We start from the raw sequence: 18,277 nt of genomic DNA, 5'->3' as shown, positions 1-18,277 counted from the left end.
TCATCCGTGGCGCCCGGTACCTCTACCGGCATAAAAAAATAGAATTCCAAATCCCACATCCACCCCGCCCCCCCCCCCAAGTTGCTCCCTCCATTTGCAGCAACTCCCCCCCCTTCGGCAGTACAACAGTGTGTTTAGTAGGTTCTCAGTAGGGAAGCGCAATGGAAACCTTTGGTCAGATGCCGGTGCATTTTGCGAGTGTCCCCTAGTCAAACACCTTGCGCGTTATCTTCTCTAAGGAACAGCTCTTGGCCGTCTGTGCCACTGAGCTGGAGATTAAAGAAACAATGATTTTCGGCCAGGTAGTAGGACACTCTCCAACCAGGGCCCAGCTTCGGGATTGGCTCCATTTCATGTTGCGCATTGGCATAGCACAGATCGTGGAGACAGTCCTCATTGGCCGTGGGATCTTCATGGTTCGTCTCACCTCCGCGGAGGCAGCTCGGGAGTTAGTGGAGAGCTCGCCCTATGCCTCCACGAAGGGGGTCATTTACATGGTCCCCTGGTACAACGGCTTCACAATGGAGTCATTTGAGCTCCATAATAGTTTTCTCCGACACCCAATCACTTTACTTTTTCCCGGACTGGCGGTAGAGTACTGCTAGTTAGTGGAGGACTTTGGTCGGCTCTTCGGCATAGTTTACCCTACCTCCTTCGCGGATGCTGTGATAGCTACAGGAGTCCCCAAGGTATGGGTAGCCATGAAAGACACAAAGAGTATACCTAAGTTCTTGGAGATAAGAGGTTGGAGGTCACTCTTTTAGGCAGCAGGTCATTGTGATTGGGCAAGCAGGGCAGTGCCTGCGCTGCCATGACTTTGGGCATCAGGCAGTTGACTGTATGCGCTTTGGAGCCAAGGCGGCTCCGTCGATAGGCCCATAGGTGGATGTTGATGGCTTCACACGGGTCTAGAGACGACAGAGAGGGAGATGGCAGCAGGGAGGGCCGTAGCCAGCTCCGTAGACACAACCTCGTCAGCAGGGAGCAGGAGGGCGAGCGACGCCCTCTCGGCAGAGCACTCCGCAGTAGTCCCCCCTCCGCTCGGCAGGCCCACAGCCCCCATACCGCACCGGAGAGCTCACACCCACCCTCCCCCACCTCCCATGCCTCCCCCACACCAATCCGCCCTTGGTTCTGGTGATCCCCCCAGAACCATGCGCCCCTCTCTCCTCCCACAGGAGGTGATGAGCCACACACGCCTACATCCTCCTCGCACCAGCAGTTCTTCCCCTCCCATACAGCCACCAGCTCATCTGCCCCCTGCCGCCCGTCACACTTTCCCGATACAGGCATAGCTGTTGCCACAGGAGTTATTTCGAAGTGGCCCATGGTCTTACCTAAGAGTTGCGGAGCGCAGAGAGTTCCCACTACCTCTAGAGGTGGGGATCTTCGTGGTTCTCAAGTCAAGGAGGGGCAAGGTCCATCTACTAGCACCACTGGATGGACCAAACTACACCTTCTTCTTTCAGTCCTCCCACTCAGGGGTTTGGATGACGACACAGATAGAGGAGTTAAAGAGTCAGGTGGAGGACCACATCTCCCAGTGGATGGGAGATGAAAGACTAGCACTGTTCGTGTAGCAGTGGCCTGGCTGCATGATGGACATTAACTGGTGGGCTAGTGCTGAGGTCTTGCACTTGAGCATTATTTTTCGAGCCCCTCTATAGTGGAAAGCTTCGTGGGATGTGATTGAGTGGCCCTTGGCACATGCGGCCCGTTTCTACCAGTGCATAGAGTCGTGACTCTCAGCATGGTTGATTGACGCATTGATAGTACCACTTGGAGCATCTATCACCCTTATGGTTCGCCGGCCGAGGGCCACCATGGGGGATTGGAGTTTTCCATCCAGACCTGCGGCAAAGCACACTTGTATGCCTCATAGTTTCTCCTCCTCATCAGTAGCTTCCACACCGAATAGATGCCTATTCAGTCAGTCACAGGTTTCCCCATGAGCTTACACTTGCATCATGGAATGTGAACAGTCTCCACTATAGTGGGGCATGTGGTTCTAGGAAGTTGATTGTTCGGTAGGAGCTGCAGCCTGCCCTTGCCGGACGGATCGACATCCTACTTCTACATGAGCACAACCTCACGCCCACCCAAGCCCAGTGGGTAGGAAAGGTACTCCTGGGCAGCTCCTGCACTTACAGGGAGCACGCCATAGGTGCCCATGGTAGGTATGGAGGCATATGCACCTCTATCGGCCTGAGTCTCACCGCCTATGTATGAGACCACGAGACGATAGTGGCAGGGAGGGTTTTATGGATCAGACTGGACATTGGGGACTCGTGCCTGGGAGTCCTCAATGTCTATACCCCTACGGAGGTTAGGGCATGCAGCAGGTTCTGAGTGGAGATCATGGAGGGGCTCCCAGAGGTGGACGGACTCCTAGATCGTTGGAGGAGATTGCAACAACTTGGAGGTGTTGGAGGACCAACAGGGCAGAGGCAGAAACTACCAGGGCATGGTCAGGGAGGAGTAGGAGGCATGGGAGGTATTTCTATTGGCAGTAGGTGCACGCAATGCCTGGTTTTGGAGGAGTTGCTGCTGTTTTCAGCATGTATGCAATCTTGTACATAGTCTTGCATGCAGCCTTGCACATGTAGTTTCTCTTAGCTGTGCATGCCATTTTTTGCAGATTTGAGAAAAAACGTAGAAACCCCTCATTTTGAATTTGAAGGTTTTCAAAAGTTTATGCAATTTCTAGTCCATCTTGCCCACCTTTCCCACTTTTAGTTGTGCAAAAATACTCAAAACCCTAAAAGTGCAGATACCATATTACTAGAATTTGGGGGATTTTGGAAATTTGTGCAATCTCTCTTACAACAATAAATTGCTGAAATTGACTTTTTGGATATGCATTTCAAGGTATAGCAGTGTATTGTTGTTTTGAGCAATATTGGCTTGCTTTACGAGGCATTTAAGGACGATTTTTCTTTGGGTTAGGTTTGTGATTGCATTATCAGTTGCGTGTTGGGATTTTGGTACTTGTATGAGTACACTTTGCACTTCAGGTTGGAAGTGTCCACTATCCATGATTGGGACAACCCATTACGAGCTGAAAGTAAGGCATCAATCACCTCCTTTTTGGTGATGTGCATGTTACTTGCTGCTGCCATAACATCTACATTATCGCATGAGATTGCAACAAGTATCTGTTCAGTGTCAGAGAGCTCTTCAATGACCACACTAGATGCAACATTTGCTTTTGCAACTTCTTTTGAGGGAGAGGTGTCATAATCTTTCTTGTCATCCTTCCTTTTCTTTCCTTGCTATTTCTTTCTTTCTTGCTCTTTCTTGTAGTAGCGACAATCGAGCTTTTTACACCCTTTACGCCCACATTGATAGCAAGTAACATCTTGTTGTTTGCCCTTGTTTTTACTTCTGCTTTTGCCTTTATTTACTACATTACCCCTCTTTTTGACCTGCCTCTAAGATGATAGGTTGAACCATTGCTTTCTCCACTGAATTTTCTTTTGATCTCCTCATTGAGAATAGAGCCCCTAACACCATCAAAGATTAAAGCAGGGTTGAGGTGTAGTGAAACAACCAAAGACTGCCAGCTATTAGGCAAAGTTATCAACAAGAAAATAGCCTTCAATTTATCATTGAAGGATTGCAAACCAGAGTCTTGCAACAACTGACTCAAAATCCTTGTGAAAGCCCTTAAATGCTAATCCAACTCCATGTTTACAAGCTTGCGCATGAGATGCACTTAATTTACTGGAGTTGTATTTTCATAAGTGTCCATCGACTTTTTCCATATGGCATAAGTCATATCAAGACGCTTAATGTCTGTAAGTACATCATCAGATACAACCATTTTGATGTATGCAATGGCCTTCTTGTTGAGTCTAGCCCAATCCTCATCTGTCATAGTTGTAGGCTTGATTTCCAAGAGAGCATCATCACAGTCCTTGAGAAACAAAATGCCTTGCATCATGTCCTTCCACAAATCAAAGCCAATGCCATCAAACCTCTTGATTTCAAGAAGGGATTTAGTGTCACTACTGCTAGAAGCATTAGTGGCCATTGCTCAGCAAAGTGCCAAGTACCAATGCTGTATTTTATGATAGTAAATATTAGGTTGAATATTCAGCTAATTTCAGCCCAAATTTTCAAGAGATAAGAGCAAGATTTGATCCAAATACATGTACAACAGTAGAAAGGATGACTTTCACCAATATAACTAAGATTTCAGCATACAATCCATGCATACACGACTGCAAGGTGACTCCCACTTCAGCAATATCACCAAAAATACATTTGCAACAATCCCAGATTTGCAAATGATCACTAAGATTGCTGCACCATGAATATTCAGCAATACGCCAACTCAATAGGAGCTGCCTAATATGTGTACTGCATGCATATGTGTCCAAAAGCACTTTTGATATACAAAAACCCAAAAATTCTCTGCAAATTTTTCAAAATCTCACAAGTGGCAAATAATAAACTTGAATTTCACTGCTTACAGAACCAAGATTGCTTTAGCAATGTCCCCAATGTGCATTTCACACATCAATTTTGCCAAAATTCGCAAATTTCAGCCAAAGCCCCAAAATTTCATTGACCAATCTGCCCCAATTGTAGTAACACATATTCTCGAGAGCATAAAACAAGCAAATTTAACAAAATTTTGCCAAAGTCCCAAATTTCTCGGGTCCAAATGTGCTCCAATATTAGTAAATTCGGCTCAATTGAGCAAAATTCCACTGATACATGAAAAGCCCCAAAATTTTCAAGGCCAATGTGCACAATTTCTGCAATTTCTGGGTCCAATGTCACTATTGTGCATAAACAACATCAAATCTGGGACAACCCCCAAATTTTCAGGCATAATTTCTGCAATTTTCAGGTCCAATGTCACTGTTATGCATGAATAGTATCAAATATGGGAAAACCCCCAAATTTTCAGGCACAAATCTGAGAACTGTGCATACACGTGCGAACCCCTGTCAATGAGAAGGGGAACTAATTGCGAAAATTAATAAAAAAAATTGATGGAAAAAAATGCTGAAACATGACATCGTCGACCTGCCTTGTGTTTTGCGTGCCGTTGTGTGGTCTCTGCCACTCGCCGCCTGCATGTGCGATTTGTTGCCACAGGCAAGAAAAGTTATCGCCTGCTCATGCTTGACCTGTCGTAGCTCACACTTGATCCACGTGGTCAAAAACTGACCTATGACTGCCTTGACTGGTCAGGTGGTCAAAAATGACCTATCGCCTGCCCGCTTGGTCACAACTTACCTATTGCTTGCCTTGCTTGGTACGCACGTGTTTGAAAAATGACAACCCGATTTGTGCAAGCAGAAAATGAGCCTAAAATGTTGCTGGCAGACTGTCGCCTGCCTCGGGAAGCATGCACACCTTTGTTGTAGCTCTGATACCGGTTTTTTGGGATGAGTGCACAATGGAATGCAAGATATAAATGGAGCAGGAGGAATGTTGAGAGTGAGTGAGAGAATTCCAAGATGAGTGTACTGGTTAGTCTCGGTACACAAAGAATAAAATGTATTTATATGTTAGGGTACAAATAAGGGTGTGTTCACACCCGTATAAGTTTATACACGGAGACTAAGGGACTTCACAGCCAACAATGAGAAGACATTTGCTCCTATATCCAAGTTGACCACCATTATATGCGATTGCTATGGCTGGACATTTTAGTTGGGATGTACATCAATTGGATATAAAGACAACATTTTTAAATGGAGATTTGGAAGAGGATGTGTATGTGCACAACCTCTAGGCTTTGTTGAACTCTAAATAACTATTCATGCATTGAACTGGTTTAAAGGCTATTATTTTATGTGAAATAATGCGAAAACCTTATCATTCTATGTGTGCAAAAGCTATCATTTTAGGCATATAAACTTATGCGAACTTCATACTTTATCATTTTGCGCATGCAATCTAGCGCCTAAAACTCATCCGTGTTCCATGCACGTAGCTAGACCCTTCATTTCTTTCACGAGAAATAAAATGTAATTAATTACAAATCTTAAAGAACCTGGGTTTGATTTGTGATTGTAGGGGCATTCGTCACGTTGGTCGCTTCGCTTGCCTCTCCCGCATTACCGGTACCAACAGTAGCTTTGGCACCTATGCTTCCCGCGACTTTCTTCTTGGGAGCCATTTGCCCTACGGAGATTGGACAGTTCGGACCTTGACAGATTTTAGGACGATAGGATCGGGTAGGAAGGGTCATTAGATGGGGGTCCTTCGCTAAAAGGCTGGCTTCACGAACGCGGCTCCTCGAGGCTACACACCAACTCTCACTCCCTCTCTTTCTTTCTCTCTCTCTCTCTCTCTTCTCCTTCTTTTCCTCTTCTTTTCTCTCTCTCTCCTCTTCCTCTTCTACCTCTTTCTCTCTTCTTCTCCTTCTTCTCTTCTTCTTCTCCTTCTCTTCTCTTCTTCCTCTCCTTCCCTCACTTCTTCTCTCCTTCTCTCCTCCCTCCTCTTCTCCTTCTTCTTCTCCTTCTCTTCTCACTACTTCTCTTCCTCTCCTTCCCTCACTTCTTCTCTCCTCTCCTCCCTCCTCTTCTCCTTCTTCGTCTCCTTCTCTTCTCACTACTTTTCTTCTTCTTTTTTTCCTCTTCTTCCCCTACTTCTTCTCTTCTTCTCTCTCTCTCCTTCCTTCACTTCTTCTCTCCTTCTCTCCTCCCTCCTCTTCTCCTTCTTCTCCTTCTCTTCTCACTACTTCTCCTCTTCTTTTTCTTCCTCTTCTTCTCCTACCTCTTCTCTTCTTCTTCTCCCGCTCCTTCTTCTTTCCCTCTCCTTCCTTCACTTCTTCTCTCCTTCTCTCCTCCCTCCTCTCCTCCTCTTCCTCTTCTACTTCTTCCCCTTCTTCTTCTCTCTCTCTCTCTCTCCTCTCACCTTTCCCTTCTCTCCTCTCTCTCTCTCTCTCTCTCTCTCTCTCTCTCTCTCTCTCTCTCTCTATGCTAATCACGGAAGGGGGGATTTCCTAACGATTGGTGAGATGGCGCGGGCCTGGGTGTGTAAGGCTAAGAGTAGAAGGTTCACAAGTTGAATAAAGCCTTGTATGGATGCATTTTTGATTGCATAGGGGTTCCAAAAGAGCCCAATTGAACTCACCCTCTAGGTCAAGGAGTTGGAGGGGGGGGGGGATTTTATCATTATCATTCTTTATGTAGATGATATGCTGCTTACTGGACAAAATGAGAGAAAAATTGCAGTATACTTTTGATATGTCAGATATGGGGCTGATTCACTATTTTTCAGGGATTCAATTCATCCAAAATCAGCATGGTATTGTTATGTCTCAATCACAATATGTTCAGAAGTTGCTCGTTAGGTTTAACATGCAAAATTGTAAACCTATGAGCATACCTATGGAAACAAGAGTGAAGCTTTCAAAGCATGATGATAGTGATCTATTAGATGTTGCTATTTATAGCACATCTTTGTGACCTAGTCATCAGAGGACTTAGGAGCCCCCATAGTAGAAAACTCGGCGAGAGGTCGGTGATACCTAGTCAACTTGACTTTCAAGTCATCCTTGGTTTTAAAGTCTTGGAGTTCATGGTCCTGCATCAGCTCAACAATAGTGGAAGCATTCCTAGCCTTGCATGAGTAGACAACCTCGTATGGAACAAGTGTGGGATTGGGTTGGGATTTCAACCCTTGTACAATATCCCATAAGTTCTGTGAGTTAGGGACATGTCTCATTAGATTGGACTAAGTAGTGTAGTTAGACCCGTTAAAATGAGTCTTGTCAATGAAAGCATTCTTGACGATGAGGAGGAAGAACCATGAGGTGTTGGATAGGTAAGAAGGATAGTGTGAATAAGGAGGAGGTGGGTAGACAAAAATAGTTTGTGAGTATCGAAAAGGGTGTTGATTGATGTGGAGATACTGGAACATGAATGTTTCCATAAGGTGCTAGTGAAAATGGAGACATTGGGACATGTGAGCCCTATCCACATGTTGGCTAGGATTTACCGTATGACAAAAGGATAAGAAGACTCACTAGGTAATGCCATGGAGGCACACTCTGGTATTAGCTGATCCACACTTAGGAATGGTTGAGAGGGTGTCCCAAGTTCTGAGAAATCGGAAAGTGTGGGAAGGAAGGATGAGTCTCCATTAGACGTACACTACCCGGTTGAGGAAAAGAAGAGTTCCTAAAGGCTGTGCCTAAGGGTGAAGGATCCCCTAGAGTGATGTGCGGAGACATGTGAGATGCACTTAATGAATATGTGAATGAAGGTGTCTCACTTAATGAATATGTGAATGAAGGTGTAGTGGAAGAAGAGGGAGGAATGAGTGGGAGATTAAATAGATTTTGGATGTAGTAAGTGGGAAATGTTTTATTCGTTAAATGCATTGAATTGAGATGAAGAAAGAGAGGATTCACCTACTTCAAAATGACCTTGAGATGAAGAAATTGAAGGAAAAGAAGAGCGAAAACTTGTTGGGTGTAAAGTCCCTTCGTCTCCGTGCAAATAGTCTTATGGGTGTGAACACACCCTTATTGTACCTTGTACCCTAAGATATAAATACATTCTTTTATTCTTTGTGTGCTATCACGAACTGGTACACCTATCTTTGCGTTCACTCCCTCTAACTCTTAGCTGTGCTCTGCAGCTCACGCTTTGATCTTGCACTCCATTGCGCACTCTCCCCTTCAAACTGGTATCAGAGCACAGAGTGCACACTTTCCGAGGTCAAAGGTAGCTCGTGAACAGTCGGGACCAGGAGAGGTAGGTTCAACACGACCAGCGTGGACTAGCAAGATCATGCAGACGTGGGGCAGACAGTCGATGGGACTGTTGAGACTGGCGGGCGCCAGGTGTAACTAACCAATGCACAGGAACTTTACGCGACGAAGACCAAGGAGACGGGCACTGTGGTGATCCAGGTCGAGCGAGCAGCCGACAACCAGCGTGGGCGAGAGCAGGCAGTCGATGAGACTGTTGGGCGACAGCTTTGGGACAGTTGACAGGTGATTGGACAATATGTCACAGGTGACAGGCCCAGTCGATAGATGGGCGATAGGCCACGATAGGCCAGCGGGGTTCCAGGAATGCGATTGACAGCTCGCACGTTTGGCATGTGGAGCTGCTGACGTTGTTTAATGGGCAAGTCAATGGACCTTATCACTCCCTTTTTTTTAAGTCACAAAAATTCATTTTTCTCCAAAGTTCTCCTTGAATTTCCCCTTGGCTTGATGGGGATTCGCGCGCATAAGCACAAAATTCAGATTTGTGCATATTTATGCCTAGAAATTTGGGGCTTTTTAGATTGAGTGCTTCTCATGCAAAATTGAGGCATCTGCATTAGAAATTGGAAACATTGTGCGCATTTGAATTGGGGATTTCGCCAAATTTACTGAAATTTTGCTCATTTGAGTGAAATTTCTCAACATTGGACCATAAAATTTGGGCCTTTTGCTGTATTGGTGAAATTTTGTTCAGCTGAGTCCGATTGGCTAACATTGGTGCACAATTGGACCCGAGAAATTTGGGGCTTTTGTAAAATTTTACTAATTTTGCCAGTGTTATGCTTTCGAGAACATGTATTAATGTAATCGGGGCAGATCGGTTAGTGAAGTTTTGGGGCTTTTGCTGAAATATGTGGATTTTGGCAAAGTTAATGCGTGAAATGTACTTTGGGAATATTGCTGAAGCAATCTTGTGGTTATGAGCAGAGTGATTTGAGCATTTTTATCTCCTGCTTGTGCGATTTTTGGAGAAATTGCAGAGATTTCTTGGTGTTTTGGGTATCAGAAGATTATATGAGCACATATGAATGCAGTACACATGTTGGATAGCTCCTGTTGAGTTGATGTATTGCTGATTAATCATGTTGCAGCAGTCTTAGTGATCATTTGCGGATCTGGGATTGGTGCAGATGTATTTTTGGTGATATTGCTGAAGTGGGAGTTACTTGGCATTGATGTATGCATTTAATGTATGCTGAAATTGCAGTCATACTGCTGAAAGTAATTCATTCTACTGCTGTACATGTACTTGGACTGAATCTTGCTATTATTTGCTGAAAAATTGGGCTGAAATCAGCTGAATATTCAGCTCATTTTTTGCTGTCATAAATTGCAGCATTGAATTTCTGGTTTATTGCTGAAAAATGGCTGCAAATGCTTCTCGCAGTAGTGACACTAAATCCCTCTTTGAAATCAAGAGGTTTGATGGCATTGGCTTTGACTTGTGGAAGGATAGGATGCAAGGCATTTTGTTTCTCAAGGACTGTGAAAATGCTATCTTGAAGACTAAGCCTGCAGCTATGATAGATGTGGATTGGGCTGCTAGACTTAATAAGAAGGCCATTGCATACATTAAGATGGCAGTGTTTGATGATGTACTTACAGACATCAAGCGTCTTGATATAGGTTATGCTATATGGGAAAAGCTTAAGGACAGTTATGGAAATACAACTCCTGTGAATCAAGTGCATCTTATGTGCAAACTTGTGAACATGGAGTTGGATGAGTCTAAGCCAACATTTGAGCATTTGAGTGCTTGTTTTGAGTCAGTTGCAGGACTTTGGTTTGGTGGCTTTCGATGATAAATTGAAAGCTATTTTCTTATTGATGACTTTACTTGACAGCTAGGAATCTTTGGTTGTGTCACTTAGCAACAATCCTACTTTGACTTTTGATGGTGTAAGAGGTTCAATTCTTAATGAAGAAATCAGAAGAAAGTTTGGTGGTGAAAGCAGTGGCTCAGCTTACCATGTGAGAGGCAAGTCTGAAAAGAGGGGTAATGCAGCCAGTAAAGGGAAAAGCAGAAGCAAAAGCAAGGGCAAACAACAGGATGCTACATGCTATCAGTGTGGGCATAAATGGCATAAAAAGCATGATTGCCGGTACTTCAAGAAAGAAAGAAACAATAGGGTAAGAAAAAGAAGGATGATAAGAAAGATGATGACAACTCTTCCTCAAAAGAAGTTGCAAAGGCAAAAATTGCATCTAGTGTGGTGATTGAAGAGCTTTCTGACACTGAAGAGATACTCGTTGTAGCCTCATGTAATGATGCAGACATTATGGTAGCAGCAGGTGATATGCACATCACCAAAAAGGAGGTAATTGATGCCTTACTTTCAGCTCATGATGGGCTGTCACAATCATGCATAGTGGACAGCAATGTCTCTTTTCATGTTACCCCCTCTTTGGAGTCATTTTCTGAATACACTGCAGGTTGCCTAGGCAAGGTTTACTTGGATAATAACTATACATGTGAGATAGAGGGTGTTGGCACCATTCACTTGGCTCTTGAAAATGGCCAAGAGCTGATTTTGCAGGATGTCAGATTTGTACCTGGTATAAAGAAATGTTTACTATCAGTTGGATAGCTTGATGCTAAAGGGTATTTTACTACCTTTGGTGGTGGATCTTGGAAGGTCCATAAGGGCTTTATGCTACTTGTTAAAGGCAGTAAAATGGGGGCTTTTTTATTACTTGCATTGTAAAGCATTACCTGGCAAGCTCTTGGCTGTGGCTGAAGTCCATTCACAGAGGGAGCTTTGGTACAAAAGATTTGGTCATATGAGCCAGAAAGGCCTTCAGGTTCTCTCCTCTTTAGGGAGATTTGATGTAAAAGGCTCTGGTCTCGAATTTTGTAATGATTGCTTATATGGAAAACATGTGAAGTCTCCTTATTACTCTGGTGTCATTAAGAAGCCTAATGCTCTTGACTTAGTACACTCTGATGTGTGCACTATACCTGTTAATTCGTATGGGGGTGTCCGCTACTTTGTTACTTTCATTGATGATTTCAGTAGAAAGTCATGGGTGTATATACTTTAAAGCAAAAAGGAAGTGTTGGATGCTTTTAAAAAGTTTCATCCTTTTGTTACCACACAAAAAGGGCTTAAGTTGAAAGCCATAAGAATAGATAATGGGGGTGAGTATGTCTCAAATGAATTTAATAAGTTCTGTGAGATGCATGGCATTAAGAGGGAGTTGACAGTCCCTTATAATCTTGCATCAAATGGCATGGCTGAAGATTTAATCGCACACTTTGTGAGAGGGTCAGATGCATGTTGTCCATAGCTAATCTCCTGCTGCAGTTTTGGGGAGAGGCTCTTAAAAGTGTAGTTCATGTATGTAATCGCTCTCCCAATCTTGCATTGGAAAATGGCATTCCTGAAGAGGTTTGGTTTGGCAAACCTGCTTCATATGACCATTTACGTGTCTTTGGTTGTGATGCCTTTGTGCATGTACCTGTAGAATAGAGGACCAAACTAGACATGAAATCCATCAAGGGCATCTTCATGGGATATGGAGATGAGGGAGAGATGGGCTATAGAGTTTGGCTTCCTCAGGGCAGGAATATTGTACGCAGCCGAGACGTAGTATTTAATGAGGCAAAGTTGTTGAAAAATGCTATACACGGTGATCTTGACAAAAAGGAGGTCAAATTTCAGCATGAACAGCCAGCCATTCAGCAGCCATTAACTGAAAATTCTGTCCCTTTTGATGCTGAAAATGAAAAGCAACCTATTGTGCTATAGCCAAAAGATCATGGACAGCAAATAGATGCACAATATGAAATAGGACAGTAAGAAGAACATGCTGAAAACAGATTACAGCAGCAAGAAAATGCTGAAAATCAGTCACTTGGTGATGGTATGCACATTCCTCAGGATGTAGGCCCATTGCCTGATAATACACATCATTGGGTAAGAAGGTCTACAGGTGTCAGAAGGCAGCCATAGAGGTTTTAGCCATCTTTGGATTGCATTTTGTTGATTGATGAGGGTGAGCCTTTGACATTTAAAGAGGCACAGTCATATGAAAACAAGAGAAAGTGGGAGCTTGCTATGCAAGAAGAGATGAAGTCTCTATATGCAAATAACACATGGGAGCTTGTACCTTTGCCCAAGGATAGGAAAGCTATTCCTAATAAATGGGTTTATAAAGTGAAGTGCATTGATGGGAAGCCCAAGTACAAGGTACAACTGGTTGCTAAGGGCTATACATAGAAGGAAGGCATAGACTTCCAAGAGGTCTTTTCACCAGTGGTGAAGATGACTACGCTCCGTGTTTTGTTTGCTCTCAATGCATCCTTGGATTTAGAGTTGGATCAGATGGATGTGAAGATTACTTTTCTTCATGGTGACTTGGATAAAGAACTATACATGAAGCAACCAGAAGGATTTGTTATTCTAGGAAAAGAGCATTTGGTTTGTAAGCTGAAATGCAGTTTATATGGGCTGAAATAAGCCCCTATACAATGGTACAAGAAATTCGATACCTTTATTCTCAGCCATGGATTTAAATGCAGTCATGCAGACACTGCTTATACACTTAAAAGGTTGATGATGGAAGCCTTATTTTGCTGGTTTTATATGTGGATGACATGCTGATTGCAGGACAACATAAGAGTACTTTGAATGCTCTTAAAAGGCAGCTGAGTTCAGCCTTCTCCATGAAAGATTTGGGGGCAGTTGAACATATTTTGGGCATGCGCATTAAAAGAGACAGGACAATGTTTGTTTTTTCTCTCACAGGACAAGTACATCAGCAAAGTATTGGATAGGTTTAATATGGCTGATGCTAAGCCTCTTGGTGTGCCTTTACCGCCACATACAAAGCTTAGCAAATCTGATTGCCCTAAGGATGATGTAGCTGCTAGTACCATGAAGGATATACCTTATGCATCAGCTTGTGGATCTTTGATGTATGCCATGGTTGCAACTTGCCCTGACATTGCTCATGCAGTGGGAGTTGTTAGCAGATTTATGTCTAACCTTGGCAAGCCACATTGGGAAGTAGTGAAATGTATCTTCAGATACTTGAAAGGTACACAAGAAAAGTGTATATGCTATGGAAAGGGTACATTAGAGTTGCAGGGATTTTGTGATTCAGACATGGTAGGAGATCTTGACACTAGAAAATCTACCAGGGAGTATGTTTTTACTTTGGTTGGTGGAGCTATCTCTTGGTGTTCAAGATTGCAGAAAATTGTGGCACTGAGTACTACAGAGACTGAGTATATTTCAGCCACACAAGCTTCTAAGGAAGCTATTTGGCTTGGTCGTTTGATCAATGATTTTGGTCTTTCTTTAGGTACTCTAGTTCTTGGTTGTGATAGCCAGAGTGCAGTATGTCTGGCTAAGAATGCCATGTTCCATGCACATACCAAACACATAGATGTTCGGTATCACTTTATTTTACAGGTCCTGGATGATGGTCTTGTCACATTGACTAAGGTCAAAACCCAAGATAACCTTGCAGATGTTCTCACTAAGTGTCTTGCAAAGGCTCAGCATGAGCTTTGCATTTGTTTAGTGGGAATTGGCTAGCTTAAAGGTACCACTTCGGGCCTTTAAGTGGGAGGTTGTTGGGTGTAAAGTCCCTTTGTCTCCGTGTAAATAGTCTTACAGGTGTGAACACACCCTTATTGTACCTTGTACCCTAACATATAAATACATTCTTTTATTCTTTGTGTGCCATCAGGAACTGGTACACCTATCTCTGCGTTCACTCCCTCTTACTCTCAGCTTTGCTCTGTAGCTCATACTTTGATCTCTCACTCCATTGCGCACTCTCCCCTTCAAAACTTACAAGTGGAGGAATTAATCTTTGTACTCTTCACCTTTCTTAGAGTTTATAAATAAAAATCTATCTTCTTGAGGACTAATGAACCAATATCTTGACTGCATGGTTTCTTCTTCATGAGGATCACCAAAAGTTTGCGAAAAAGAGGAAGTGAAATCAAAAGATTGAGAAGTATGAAATTGTGTACTTGGCATGGAAGTAAATGAGAGAAGAGATGTGAATGGCATAGATGAGAGTCAAGGCTCCAGACTTACGAGTCAAGGCATCTTCCCTTATGCATTCTTTGTTCTCTTTGATGTCGAGCCTTCAAATCAAAGCTTAGGTATCTTCAGGGGGTGTACTTAGCTCTGATACCATGTAAAGAAATACTTGAGTAAAGAAGATTAACACAAAGTGTATGACAAAACACGATGATGAAGAGTAGAACTTGAATGTAAAGAGTAACTCAAAGATAATGAAAATGACTGATGAAAACACAATATGCTAAGTGAATACAATGACCTGGAACCTTTGTGTCTTAGTGTGGATTGGAATTGAAGAGGGTATCATACTTGGAACGGATCCCCAATTGCAGCAGGCAGCCGCAGAAGGTAGTCAGCTACTGTAAATGCAGTTTATGAAGTCCAGACAGGCTGAAAACAGGCAGTGGCAGCAGGGCGGCCTGTGCAATGCTGAAAATGTGAATTGGGACAGGTCCAATGACTGCTGCCGTGAAAACACAGCACCTCTACTCATAGCAGCAGGAAGAGAGTGATGTTTGAGATGAGGGCGACAGCTTCAAACACTTAATGCAGGCTTGTGCTGCACTGGAAAAGCTGGGTGACAGCTGTGGATGGTGACATCAGCTCAGGGAAGAGTCGAGACCTGCACAATGAAAATGCAGCCCTGAAGGGCTGGTGACAGCTGCTGGATGTAAGGAACTGGCTGGAGATAGGCCGCCTGCAGCAAACACAGCTTGTAATAGGGTGCGGACAGGTTGCCAACAGATGGAGGTCAGATGGCTGCACCACAAGCTGAGTTATCCACCCCATAAAGGGGTTTGTGCAGTAGTGGAAGATGGCACCAACTGATGGAGAGTCAGAATCTGCAAATTAGGATTGACTGAATGGCTAGGCAGTGTCTCTATTTATAGATGTGGGTCCAACCAAAGTTTGGGTGTTTGCTTATTGGACACATAAACTTTGCAGCATTTTGAGTTTTGAAGCTGTTTAAAATAAGCTAATTAAGGTTTAAACTGAAATCACTTTTTTTAAGCTTAACATGCCATGAATGGAAGGTCATTGCCAACACCATTGCGTAGTAATTGCCCTAGATAGGGAGCTTATTTCTAGCATCATTGCCTCATACATTGGGACACCAAGGTGCATTGAGGCCATCAAGCAGTATATCCTGACCTTCAAGAACTTACTCGTATTTGGACATTGCCCTAGATAGGGAGCTTATATCTAGCATCATTGCCTCATATTGAGATGGAGTGAACTCCAGGACTTTGCCCTAGATAGGGAGTTTATTTCTAGCACCATTGCCTCATACATTGGGACACCAAGTGCATTGAGGCCATCGAGGAGCTTATCCTGGCCTTCAAGAACTTAATCGTATTTGGACAGAGACTATTTATCACTTAGAGGTGACTGGGAGAAATTAAAAGGTGACTGAAAGCAGAGAAGGTAAAAGGTTTGGCATCATTGGATGCTAGACCAGGTTTTTAATACTTTTAACAGCTCCCGTGCCTAAGTTGCTTCTAGCTTTGGAAGATATCTCGTTACATTTTTTATGCAGGATTCTTTTGTTGATGAGGTGTTTTTAATAGGATTGTCTTTTCAAGAGAAAAAAGTAGATGTCAAGTTGTTCATATGAATTGCAACTAGTTCCTTGCCTGACTGGCCCCCACTTTTAACTCCTGTTGTTGGTATAAAACTAGTTTTGCAGATCGTCCAGGTTTAGAAGTGCCCCTTTCTCAACAGGAGAAAGATATGGAAAAGGAACGTATATTAAACTGTTTCAGTGAGGTGATTTGTCTCACATTTGGTTGCTTGTATTTTCTGCTAATTAGTTGTAAAACTCAAGAGCTATTTGCTTTATCTTATTGTGTAGAGGGTGCAATCCTTGAACTGGTTACCTGCAAACATGCTACCAGATGGGACTGTTGAGAATTGGCTGAAATGTCAAAGCATCGTTAAGGCAGCATATAAAGATTCAGATGGCAAGAAGCATAGTGAGGTCAAGTGTGGAAAGTGGAGAAGGTAGTAATAGACATGTTTCCGACGCATGTTTAAGTGCTGTGTTATAGTCGAAAGTGTAGTTTGCAGTCGTATATATTAGTAGCTTTCATAGAATACTCATTTGATGTTTGAATTCAGGGCTCCACTTGATGTCAGGCAATCAGATAATTGGGAATGCTTTTGTGTTATGGCATGGGATCCGTTACGTGCAGATTGTGCTGTGCCTCAAGTAAGTACCTATGTGTATCTTTGATGGCTTCAAGCACTTACTGCTCCAGCTAATTACCAATCAGACTGAACAGCAGACAATGTAAAGAGGCTGAAGACATGGGATGTTCTTTTAAGCAGTAACATGTTCTATTATTAGTCATATACTGACAGTGACACTATCAACATCTGCAGAACTGTTTTATGTGCAAAAGTCTTTAAAGTCAAGATCGTTTTTACTCTTAAATGGTTGAGAGAACTCTTTAATTTTGGAATAGGAATAACAAGTGCCTTTGTGATTGATTGAATAGGAAAGTAGCACGTAAGACCAATAGCAGAACAAGGTGGAGTTTGCGTTCTTCTTTTCCTTTTTTTTTTGTATATGGTGATACATGTCAGGGAGCATACAGGGTCATGTATCAAAGTAGCCAGTAGAGACAATGGGACTGAAGTCATTGTTGAGATATCGAGCTCCACTCGTGATATGACAGGGTGACCGTTGTGCATTTATGTCACCGACTTGTTAGTTGCAGATGCGGTTGGTACACCGCTCATGAATAATAGCTAGATGACAGCTATCCTTATCTACTCTAGTTCGTGGCTCAGTTAGTATGCCACCGTAGTTAGTTGAGTTTGGTTTGAGCTATTTCTTTGTATGAGAGTTCTTTTTGGCTTACACAACTAAGAAAAGGAAAACTGTTTTCAGCCTCCACCTGTGTGTGTATTCCCCCATTGTGCAAGCAAGAAAGCTACAAGTGAGACTCCTTCCTTCTCTCCCACAATCTTGACATGGTATCAGAGCCTTGTTCGTGGTAAGGAGCTCAAGAAAGCAAACCAAGTTCGCGGTGTTCTGGTAAGAGGAACAGTGTTGCTTTCATTTTTCTGTTTTGGGAGCAAGTCTCTGCAGGTAGCACAGCCGGAAAGTGCAAGAGTGCATTGTCTCAGATTGAGACGCCCTTCGCGGTGTAGCAAGAGGGAAGTATATGCTGCGGGAGAGGGATTTAGTCCTTGGTTGCTCTGTTTTTTTGATTTGAGGCCATTTCGGGGCCTGTTTTGGAGGCGGAAGTTTTCTGCACGCACTCAGGAAAAGGCCCTGTTTTATGCTGTGCGACCACTGTTCTACAGGTCGGTGAAAAGTTACTGTAGAAATTGTATCGTATGCCTGTGCGCAGAGACATTGGGAGTTACAGAATCATCCTTGTTGCCTGTTGATGCAAAATCGTCACTAGGAAGTGACTGTGTGGTCAAATACCACTTTCGTCAGTTTTGCAGATTTGCCCTTGTGAGGCTGAAGCTGTGTTTT

General features: G+C 43.3%; 1 protein-coding gene across 1 annotated transcript in view; it reads left to right on the top strand.

Annotated features, from left to right (window-relative positions):
• The window catches only part of LOC148026200 (uncharacterized), a 119,246-nt gene that overhangs the window by 88,284 nt on the left and 12,685 nt on the right, over positions 1–18,277 (top strand). Inside the window, exons 4-6 of the mRNA XM_087693479.1 lie at positions 16,467–16,554; positions 16,640–16,788; positions 16,906–16,996. Of these exons, the coding sequence (XP_087549605.1) occupies positions 16,467–16,554; positions 16,640–16,788; positions 16,906–16,996 (328 nt within the window). The remainder of the gene's footprint in view (positions 1–16,466; positions 16,555–16,639; positions 16,789–16,905; positions 16,997–18,277) is intronic.

This window comes from Lygodium microphyllum, chromosome 14 (genome assembly GCF_053477565.2).
Source record: "Lygodium microphyllum isolate KBCC chromosome 14, Lygodium_microphyllum_v1.1.10, whole genome shotgun sequence".
NCBI lineage: Eukaryota > Viridiplantae > Streptophyta > Polypodiopsida > Schizaeales > Lygodiaceae > Lygodium > Lygodium microphyllum.
Note: the sequence above shows the minus strand (reverse complement) of the source record. Positions and strands in the feature narration are given on the sequence as shown.